Below are 10,897 nucleotides of genomic sequence, written 5' to 3' on the forward strand. Positions count from 1 at the left end.
AAGAATACCTAATCAGATTACCCCTTCCAAATTCGCCATGACGTCAATGCTGCGAATAAGAATACAAAAAGAAGAGGGGAGGTAAGCGCAAGCAATAGAAACTGTCAAATTCAAGAAATAATACACAAGCATTTTTTTCTTTCCTTGACGTCATCGGCAACAGAGAGCAAAAAAACTGCACTTGGAAATATTCTTATAATTTCTGATGCCACAATTTAACACGCGGCACTTCATTTTTATTAGTTTATTTAATTAAAAAATCATAATATTGCTAAGTCATTCACCGAATATTTACAAACAAGTAACTTATCTTGGCACTGACGCCATCGGTTGTCATTTGCGGTAACGTTAAGCTTACGAAACAATTAGATTAAATCAAACGGTGAAGATGACTATTTTAAGAGGTCACCGTAAAACTTACTTTCTGCATGACTTAACAGACATTTATTCTGACTTGAGAGTATATTAAATAAAGGTTTCACCAGAAAAACTGATAACATGTTGATTTAATTTTTAAGAAATTTCTTAATAGATCGTAAAAGTTTGAATTCGACATGCAACTATACATATTTGACAGCTGAGCGGCAACCAATCAGCATCAACCACGCACACGCACACAATAGCAAGGCAAGTCTATAGATATCATTTGCACATTTGCCAACACAGTTCGAAGATAAGAATTTAATTAAAACTTAGAAACTATGAAAACAGATTATTTTATTAATTAATAGAAATACTGGGATTTACTAATTAATCATCATGAATAGCCTGACATTAACTTTAATAGTGCAGGTCACATTCTGCTTATTGGGAGTTGCGTTTGCCAACCGAGACTTTTACAAAATTCTTAATGTACGTAAGTCGGCATCTACCAATGAAATAAAGAAGGCGTACAGAAATTTGGCGAAAGAGTTGCATCCAGACAAAAATAAAGATGATCCGTTAGCATCGGAAAAGTTCCAAGACTTGGGAGCCGCCTACGAAGTGCTTTCCGACCCTGACAAACGAAAAACGTATGATCGCTGTGGCGAAGAATGCTTGAAGAAGGATGGCATGATGGATCATGGAGCTGATCCATTTGCCAGCTTTTTCGGCGATTTCGGCTTTCACTTTGGCAACGGCGATCCTCACGAACATCAAGCAGCTCGAGGGGCTAATATTGTGATGAATCTCTATGTTACTTTGGAAGAGTTGTATTCAGGTAACTTTGTAGAAATTGTGCGAAACAAACCGGTTTTAAAACCGGCATCCGGCACACGCAAGTGCAACTGCCGGCAAGAGATGGTAACTCGCAACTTAGGACCCGGTCGTTTCCAAATGATACAGCAAACGGTCTGTGATGAATGCCCGAACGTGAAACTTGTGAACGAGGAACGTACACTAGAAGTTGAAGTCGAAGCAGGAATGGTGGATGGCCAAGAAACAAAATTTGTTGCTGAAGGCGAACCTCACATGGATGGGGAGCCGGGTGATCTCATAATTAAGGTGCTGCAAACACCACACGAGCGATTCCAGCGCAAAGGTGATGATTTGTACACAAACGTCACAATAAGTTTACAAGTAAGTATTTGTTGACTTTAAATTTTATGTTACGAAATAAAAACCATTTTATTTTTGCGCTAGGATGCGCTTATTGGTTTTACTATGAACATTACGCATTTGGATGGACACGCAGTAAGCATTACGCGCGAAAAAATAACCTGGCCGGGGGCACGGATACGTAAGAAGGGCGAAGGAATGCCAAATTATGAAAACAATAATTTGCAAGGCAATTTATACATAACGTTCGATGTGGAGTTCCCTAAAAAGAACTTGGATGATGCAGAAAAAGAAGGTAAGGGGCGTTAAAGTAAATAAATCAATTGGAATCGTTTTACAACAAATTTTACAATTTAGTGAAACAAATATAATGCTTAAATAGTTTTTTAAGAGAATAGCTAAACATTTTGGCTAATAATTTTTATTTCGTTTTCATTTTAGATCTTAAAAAAATACTTGATCAAACCTCCATTAATCGGATTTATAATGGGTTGTGAGGATTCATCTATGACTGTCTGCATTTGTGAATAGCGGGGTATTTATAATTTTTAGTTTTAAAAAAATGCTTGCTTTTGGCATAGAATATTGTAATATTTAAATTGTAACATATTCTTTGAACTTTATCATTAAGTTAATTTAAAAAACAGGTCAGTAGTTACACTTTAATGAATGAAACTAAATTCTAAGTTATTACGAAATACCAAATGATGCTAGTAACGTAAAAACAAAATACTCTGTAGTTGTTCCTTTAATAAATTGGAGCTGAACGGCAAGTTGAAATTAATGCGATGCAATAAAATGTATCTACACGTTTTTCTAAAGAGGAAAACAAATGAATTTTTCAAGTATTTCATTTTAATGATAGCCGTAGCAGAGATCGTTAACTCACTAGTAAGAGCAGAGAATTTAACGAAATGAGAAGGTGCAAACAGAGAACGTTAATGAGTTTTTTTATTTTAATCGAAAAGAATTTTGTGTAATAAATTTTATGTATTCTATTCATTTCAAAATAAGAAAATAGTAAAAATTTAATCGGCGAAATGTTGAGGTGAGAGATGTGTGGTGATTTGAATTTTTGTGGGGTGCAAAACTCAGTATGGTGTCTATGAATATTCTCTTCTGGAGAGTTCAGTATAAGTAGCATACTTTTCGGTGTTCACATCAAACAGCTACCGTCTGGCCACTACGGCAGAACATGTAAATGGGAAATTTCACAAAAGCTGCAACACTGTAAACCGTAAAGGAAAAGGATAATCGAATTTCGAACAGATAGTATTGCCCAGAACATGAAGAAATTTTCCGTGTCGTAGACGCGTATGTTATCGAAATAAAACGTTGGAAAAATATTAAATTGTGTTAAAAATAAGAAAACGATAAATTATTTAAGTAAATAAAATGAAACTAAAATCTTAATGAAAGAGATAAAAAATACTAGATTTCCTTTTCAGTTTTTCTGTGTACATATAAACCGTTAACCGTAAAAAGTTGTGCGACGTTTGGAGCACCTTGGCTGAAACATTTTCCAAAGCTATTGTTATGAATGTCGCGTAAATATTTTAATATAGAGGTAAGTGATACTGAAACACACAAACAACAAAAAATCGTAACAAACAACAAATAATCATTGTAAATCGCAAAAAATTCAGTGCGGTGGTGATTGTAAACTTGCATATACAAATATAGTATATGTACGGACATACGCACATCCATATATAAGCACATATATATATGAACGTGTCTTTTGCATATGAAGAGAATAAAAAAATATGGAAATATGCATTTCATTAACCCATATCCGTATGAACATTCGTTTGTATGTATGTATATACACTCACAAACACTGAAATTATGCCATAACAAGTCCATTTATAAGTTTATCCCTTCCAACGTCGTTGTTCTTCACGACTCTATTGATTTTCCTTTTCGCTCTTCAGTTTGTGTAAGGACCTAAAAATCTATGTACTCACAGCCGGCACACCACAATGACATTACTCAACAAATCTGATTGCATATGCACATATGTACATACTATGTATGTGTGTATACGCCTGTAGAAGCGTGCACGTACTTGTATGTATTCTTATTTACATATTATATATACTAAATGTGTCAAAACAAAAAAGGAGTTGATATAAACAAATGCTATTTCAGTAATTCTTCTTTTAAGTTCGAAAAGCTTTTGTGCTTATTTTTTAATGCTTTGGTAAGTGCTTACATCCTCAACAGCGAAGTATTACGAACTCCCCTGTTCTGCTGTGGAATATGCGAACTTCTTTGCCATCCAACTATTTTCTGAAATGATTTGTTGTGATAGAAAAACCATCGTGACCTCAATGCTCTTTCGCCGACCTTATGGTGGATATTGTGTGAGGAGTTTCGCGTGTTCCTTGCGGTACTCTCCTTTCGTTCACATTTCGGTGATAGCAATGCGCGATTAGCATGAAGCATTTTCGAAAATGTGTTCACTTGCTCTGATAATGATTTCACCTCTCTTTCAGATAACTTTAATTTATTTTCTACTGCTTATACCATGGCCCCACACACACATTATAAAGATGTTTTGTTCCAAAGATAACAGCCGTTTGGTGCGCAAAATTGTACGCTCAAAATGGACGCCCATATTAGATAAATACTCGGTAAGCGTCGCAAGCCAAGCAACTGGCATTTGCCTAATGTAAAACACATCTATGAAAAATGTCTACTTTCAGGCGAAATTACCTCTAGAGTGCCCGCTACATCCGCTGCGTGATGTTTACTCTCCTTGTCAAGATGCCAAAAAACGCGATCGCCCAACGCAGTGGACATGTCGTCTGTGTGGCAAAAGTTTCTATCAGGAAAGATTTTTGGACTTACACTTTGAGACACGGCACAAGAGTACCATCAACGAGGTTTGAAGAAATTCTTCAGCTATTCGATTCATTTGATTACATTTTCGCATACTTATGTAAATACAGGCCGAAGATGCCGTTTGTCTGGCGGACTTTTGTGATATAATGCGATGCGAAGTATTCCAAACAGAGGAATCGTCGAGTTTAACGACCAGCGACCAACATGTGGTTACCGATATTGAAGTCTGGGGTGATTCGCTGGGTCAGAATTCAGCGCTGGCAAAGGCAAATACGCCCTATTTGAGTTTAATACCTCTCAGGTAACGAGGATTTCATTAAAACCCACACATCAAAAGGTATCATTTTCTATATTAACATACCCATGCATTTATGTGTTGTAGGACCTCCTCCATGGGCGGCACACGAGGCGCAAAAGTACAAACTCGTCAATTATGTCAGGACAAAATTGGCCAAAATAAATTTAAGGACACTGGTAAGATATTTACATTTACTCATATATGTATGTACATTTGCAGATCCTTTATTGCAATTGGTAACCCCTCCAAAATCCCAATCGATTTTCCTGCCCCAAAATTATTGTAGTCGAAAATGTAATTATTGCTGAAAAGAGCAAGAAGTCAACCACCATGATTGCCAATGAACCCATGAAAAATATGAGAAAGGGACATGCTGACGGTGAACATTCAACAGGAACTCCAACAAATTCGGAGCATAACAAGGCTGCCAATATGCAAACACCGCCACACACACACAATCCAAAAACCAAGAAGAACGGGTCTAATGAACACAGCAGCCATGACGATAATGACGATGGGAGCTCCACGCCGACAAGCAATACCAGTAGGATCAAGAATGGGAATGGGAATATACAGAAAACGCGTGCCAACTGCAAAGCTGAGGAACTGAGCAAACTGAAGGTGCAATGTGAAATCTTGGTGCGCACCTGCATCGCTAGCCTTCTGCTGACAATGACGGATCAGAGCTTTAAAGAAATGGAAGGTTCGTATGATTTCCCACATTTGTAGTCACTCATAGGTATATAAATGTGCTCTTGTGCTCCTCTTTTTGTAGAGGAAATGAACAGAGCAGTTTGCTGGTATCTGTCATGCGATCGCTACTGGGAGGATGGCCCGCTCGAGCCGCGCATCTTCCCTTGGGGTTTGACACTGATCCTCATTTTTGTCCTCTCGACTGGAGTGTGCTTTTGCTACTACATCATTTGGGTACTATTTGAGTAAGTAATTCATGCGTGCATTCACGTGAGCCGAAAACAGTGAACTCATTCGAAGTGTGCACTTTGCGCTGAGTGTGTTGTGATTAAGCTAAAGTTATCTATTTCAGCTCCGAGGAAACGACAATCAATACCAATCAACAGGACTACATGTACCATCGGTACCAGCAATCGGCGTCCATGCAGCAACAGCAGCAGTACCAGACCTACACGACTACCGGTATGCACGGCGGCATGCGCCAGAACCTATCCCAGCCGTACTACTACCAGCAGGCGGCTCACGAATTATACCCCGAACCACTTCAATACGATTATCGCCACAGCCCGAGACGTTACTTGGCAGAGTCCCATATGCAGAACACGTCCACGGCCGCCGACATGAGCGGAACACCACGACATCGTCACATGCCGACACAGAGTCACGCTTACCAACAGGACATTTTAGACCGACGCGACTATACAAGTAGACCAATCGCCACAACAGCGGTCACGAGCGTGGGCGGCAAATCGATGACGAGTGCGAGCGGAGCACCAAAATCCGCCAGCATTGCGGGCCTAGGGACAACCGGTGTCACTATGTTGGAAAATGAGTCAAACATGGGTGTGGCTACGGGAGGTGGACGTCAATACAATACCCACCCACGGCCCTTAACCTCTCATCATCGCAATAGTGGAGCCTCTCAGCATTCGCTACGTGCTTCATCATCCATTCATGAATTTATGCAAAATGACATAGGTCAAAACGAGCACTACATCTATGTTACGTATCCGCCTGATCTAAAAAAGCGATATTTTGACAAATATGAATAGATGCGCTGGTCACCACCATCCCATCATGCATGGATGAGCATGCAAACCACGACCACGGACGACATTAAGCAATCAAGGATCGGCGGATTCCAGTCACTAACTAAATTGACTGGCTTTAACTGCGTCAGATGTATGAAAGTTTCATATATGTATACTCGTATGGAGATGCATTAAGGCAGTTTGCTTGATAAAGACTGCATTTTAGCTGTCAGAAATTTAGCTGATTTTATAGTGCAATAAATTATTAATTAAACAATTAAGTAAAATAAAGAATAACATAAACGCCAATGCATCGAAATATTTGTGCTCGCAACTCGCTCGAGGCTTGAAATACTTAATATTCAAAGCATCAAAGTGTCATTATTCATTAATAAACAATCAATTATTCTCATAATAAATTTCTTAAAAAACCCTTTTAGATGTAGCCGCTTTAATTTCAAAATCTAATCAATGAGGGCTGTCATCTTCACGGCAAGAAACGGCAGGACTGTGCCTTAAAATTTCAACGTAGCCTTTAGGTCGCACGTAGCTGGATAACAATTATTGTACAAGGTGGCACAAAATTAATCATCCAAATTTGTTTTTGAATCATTGTTTACAGAATAAACAAAGGAGTTTTGAGTGATGAAGATCTTCATTTGATCTTTAGGCGCTCCATTGCTTGTCTGTTTGGACACTGCAGCTGTCTAGTTCACAAGGGTCAAATATGACTGACGTGCGACACCATTTGCAAAAGTTATAAGTTTTCCCATAGGGTGACTAATTTTGCGCCACCTTGTATAAACAACTCGAGATAGCACAAGACAGTCGCTAACAACAGACTTTGTTACAACAAAAAAAGATTGGGGTTGCTTCAAGCCCTTTCTGGAGAAGCTGTCTGGGTGACGAGGTGGAATCATCTCAGCACCTTTTTCTCAGCTGCTCTGTTCTCGTCTGGCAAAGGTTTAAACATCTGGGCTCCCACTTTTCCGCTACACCTGCTGATATTGCGGATTTAAATATCACACACCTGGTGAAATTCGTCCTAAATCGCCACTTTTGGTCGTCATCCTCTAATCCAAAGTCTCTTCTTCCTTTTTTCCACCTGTTCGGTTCCTTCCCTTCTTCTTTTGCCCTTCCCTCTCCCTGTATGTTATCTCAACGGACAAATTTTGAATTTTTTGTCCAAATGGGACCCTTGCAAAGGCAGCCATTTCACCTAACCTAACCTAATTTGAATAACACCAAACAGTTGGACTAGACATATCTGACAGATCTACTGATGCTATTATTTTTGGTCTAGTCCGTAATAAACGTGCACGCTTGTTATCAAGAAGGTTAGGTTAAGTTATCCCCTACCTAAGTTGCTTCAGCCATTTAGATCTTTTTAAGAAGGTAACTATAGGGTAGGCCATGTAAAATTTGCTTTTTAAATAGGCTATAAAAAAACTAATCAATATTTTTTCAAACTTTTGACGTGATAACGTCTTATAATTCGATTTAGCCGGCTGCACGCACGAAAAAATGTGTCGTTACCTTGCTCATTGGTGTTACCTTGCTCATTAGTGTTACCTTGCTCATTTGTCGTTACCTTGATCAATTGTCGTCACCTTGCTCATTGCCGTTACCTTGAATGAACTGCAAGCGAAAGCGCGGAACGAACGACAAAGCAAACGAACGGCAAAGTTCGACATCTTGCTCTCTCCTACTTAAGTGAGCGTATATATGTATGTATGTATATGCGCATATGTACATATGTATATAAATTCACGTATTTGTATTTGCATATGCCTTCTTATTGATTATTATTAATTTGATTTACTTGAAGAATTTAAAATAAAACCAAGTTTGTTAATTGTTGTTTTAATGTTATTATTATTTTTTGACGTGATAACGTCTAATAATTCTATGTAGCCGGCTGCACGCACCAAAAAATGCGTCGTTATCTTGCTCATGCGTCGTTACCTTGCTTGAACAGCATGTTATATTATGCTATGATATGTTATGTTATGTTATGTTATGTTAAAGTATATTATGTTATGTTAATGTTACCTCATTCTCTATATCCATACAAAATATCTATCAAACAAATAAAATTAAAATTTTCTTTTGAAAAATGCAACCATTCAATCAGTATTTTCTTATGACGTTATCACGTTAAACTATCGTCAGTAAACCGACTTTACAGACCACCTCTTTCTTTTTTTTATTTTGAAGATTGAACATTGTCATTTATGAATGAAAAATAATATCGTTCAAATGACTGCCACGACTGGCTTTACAGTAGGCCATTCGATCAACCCAACTTTTAAGCACATTTTCGATTGTTTGGGCTCCAATTTCATGAATGGCTCCCTACAAAAAATAGTCCAACGGGCTTAAATCACAGCTCCGAGGCGGCCAATGGATATCGGAATTTCGGCTAATTATTCCGTTTTCAAAAACGGTAGCCAAAAGTTCGAGTGTAACTTTGGCAGTGTGACAAGTTGCACCGTCCTGTTGAAACCAAATGTCGTCCATGTCATCCTCTTCAATTTGTGGAAACAACTCGTTGAGCATGTCACGGTAACGCTCGCCATTTACTGTAACCGCGGCTCCTCGCTCATTTTCGAAAAATAAACCAAAAACCGCACCAAACAGTGTCTTGTTATGGATGCATTTGCTTCTCTACAGTAACGTGTGGATTTTCTGAGCCCCAAATCCGGCAATTTTGCTTATTGACGTAGCCACCGTGAAAATGAGCTTCATCAGAAAAGAAGAAGAAGACTCACCACTTTGGAAATAGGTTTTCAATATTTCCCAATTTGTTCAAGCGTATAGCATCCCATTTCGTAAATGTCAAACCTTTAAGTAAATTATGAACACATTTGACATGTCATTTGTGTTACCATTCTCAAAAAAATAGGTGGTTCAAAAAGCAAACGCTATATGGCCCACCCTGTAGTACATTTCGCGAATTTCCCAGGTCTTCAAAGAAATAATCGCCAAGATATATGGCACGGCATCTTCACAGATGATGTGTTGTACGGATTCAATTTCTTCTTCATCTCCACAGCTCCTGCAGAAGTCATTGTGGGGGCATTCATTCTACTGCCCAGGGTGCCAATAGTGCTGTGACCCGTTGAGTTTTTTTCCTAGTTTCAATTTGAATTGTCATATTTTTTGTAGGCACTTATAGATTCTATTTTTACTGTACACTAATTTAAATTTGTTTACAATAATAAACACGAATTGTTTTTGTTTTATACCTAAATATTGATTTCATTATTTCTTCTTTTGTACCTTTAAAGATTTGCGAGTATTTATTAATAATTTTGTGCAGTATGGGAATATTTGAAATGTGGTGTGAAGAATGTGTTAGTGATGTACGAAAAAATCAACCAATGACACTTCGTTGCCGTCTGAACAATAACTGATTGGACGAGTGTGTGAGTACATATCAATTGACGGTGCAGGCCAGCGAATCAATCCCGTGAGGTGGCAGTCGAAATTCCCTGACAATTTTGTTTTTCGCCATAGTTATTGGCCAAACCTAGTAATCTCTCATCGTTGTGCGGGATGCATATAGCAGCTTCACAATTTTTACACTGGTTTCGTAGTTTCCCTCCCTTTCTTTTCTTTTAAACAAACAAAGCAACATTTTCGAGCTTTCTGATGTTGATGGTATCACCGTTGGAAAATGTTATTCAGAAAATCTTGGTGGTAATGATAGGGACTTTGTATTTTCAAACTCTCGTCGAATAACGCCGCCATTGAAGACAAACTCCGATCCATTGAAGTCGCGGACACAAGCTGCGCTTAGTCCCGATTTACTCATAGAGACACTGGAAATTATCTTTTAATGTTTCATTCGCAGACACACGGGCAAAATTGTTTTCGCCATCGTTCGTTGCTTTTGACGTTTACTTTTTTAAGTTTGACAATATGAATAAGAATCACAAAGCTTGTCCCCAGTTCGGGGAAAAACCCCCTCTCTCTTCCCTGTCCGTCCTGTTCCTATGAACAAACTGTTTCCCTGTGTAAATCGGGCCTTAGCAGACAACTTCACTTTGGAGTAAACTAAATCCACTGCCAAGACACCTCTTCATATTTTCCCCAATGGCCAATTCCACTAAAAGTACCGCCCTCTACATCCACATACACTTTTTAATACTCGTAATGCTGTCACAAAAACCAGCATTCCTCAAACCAGCTTCTAGTCCTCAATCTCTCGTAGGACATACATACGTAGATCTCCAAAAGTAGTTCTTTATAATACTCGCTTGTTAATTATATTTTCCAACATTAAAACTAATTTTTTGTTCGTTGTTGCATCTGCAACTTGTTTTAAAATTATTATTCTTAGATTTTGGCTGAGTTTATTATACATTTCTTTTTTTCTTTTTTTGTCGATCTTTTCACTTTTTACTTTAGAGTAAGAATTCAAAGAACATTTTTATAAACCAATTCTTTAACTACTTAATTTAAAAGATATGTTTAGAATTCTCTA

The 10,897-nt window shown here is 38.1% G+C and overlaps 3 protein-coding genes across 6 annotated transcripts in view; all 3 read left to right on the forward strand.

The window, feature by feature from the left end:
* The window catches only part of LOC129246862 (protein expanded), a 57,291-nt gene extending 56,664 nt beyond the window's left edge, over positions 1-627 (forward strand). The window contains exon 8 of one of the 2 annotated variants that reach the window (XR_008582520.1): positions 519-627. The gene's annotated coding sequence lies outside the window, so the exon portion shown is untranslated. The remainder of the gene's footprint in view (positions 1-518) is intronic. The other variant, XR_008582522.1, reaches the window with a different exon arrangement.
* A 17-nt stretch (positions 628-644) lies between these two features.
* LOC129246865 (dnaJ homolog shv) lies at positions 645-2,376 on the forward strand. Its single transcript, XM_054885554.1, has 3 exons — positions 645-1,560; positions 1,624-1,834; positions 1,981-2,376. The coding sequence occupies exons 1-3, from the start codon at positions 760-762 to the stop codon at positions 2,034-2,036; spliced, it is 1,068 nt and encodes a 355-aa protein (XP_054741529.1). The 5' UTR covers positions 645-759; the 3' UTR covers positions 2,037-2,376.
* A 319-nt stretch (positions 2,377-2,695) lies between these two features.
* Positions 2,696-6,847, forward strand: LOC129246866 (uncharacterized). 3 transcript variants are annotated; one of them, XM_054885556.1, is made up of 9 exons: positions 2,696-2,925; positions 2,988-3,106; positions 4,038-4,175; positions 4,248-4,427; positions 4,494-4,687; positions 4,769-4,860; positions 4,971-5,387; positions 5,460-5,622; positions 5,730-6,847. In XM_054885556.1, the coding sequence occupies exons 2-9, from the start codon at positions 3,080-3,082 to the stop codon at positions 6,427-6,429; spliced, it is 1,911 nt and encodes a 636-aa protein (XP_054741531.1). In that variant the 5' UTR covers positions 2,696-2,925; positions 2,988-3,079; the 3' UTR covers positions 6,430-6,847. The 3 variants fall into 3 exon arrangements, with proteins under 3 accessions (XP_054741531.1, XP_054741532.1, XP_054741533.1); XM_054885557.1 differs by having other exon boundaries at positions 5,079-5,387; XM_054885558.1 differs by having other exon boundaries at positions 5,717-6,186.
* Positions 6,848-10,897: the final 4,050 nt, after the last annotated feature.

The sequence above is a fragment of the Anastrepha obliqua genome, chromosome 5 (assembly GCF_027943255.1).
Source record: "Anastrepha obliqua isolate idAnaObli1 chromosome 5, idAnaObli1_1.0, whole genome shotgun sequence".
NCBI classification, from domain to species: Eukaryota; Metazoa; Arthropoda; class Insecta; order Diptera; family Tephritidae; genus Anastrepha; species Anastrepha obliqua.

Coding starts and splice junctions, on each gene's coding strand:
- LOC129246865 (XM_054885554.1), top strand. CDS start 760: ATGAATAGCCTGACATTAACTTTAATAGTGCAGGTCACATTCTGCTTA. Junction 1,561..1,623: donor ACGTCACAATAAGTTTACAA/GTAAGTATTTGT, acceptor TTTTTGCGCTAG/GATGCGCTTATTGGTTTTAC. Junction 1,835..1,980: donor GGATGATGCAGAAAAAGAAG/GTAAGGGGCGTT, acceptor TTTTCATTTTAG/ATCTTAAAAAAATACTTGAT.
- LOC129246866 (XM_054885556.1), top strand. CDS start 3,080: ATGTCGCGTAAATATTTTAATATAGAG. Junction 4,176..4,247: donor CCATATTAGATAAATACTCG/GTAAGCGTCGCA, acceptor GTCTACTTTCAG/GCGAAATTACCTCTAGAGTG. Junction 4,428..4,493: donor ACAAGAGTACCATCAACGAG/GTTTGAAGAAAT, acceptor ATGTAAATACAG/GCCGAAGATGCCGTTTGTCT.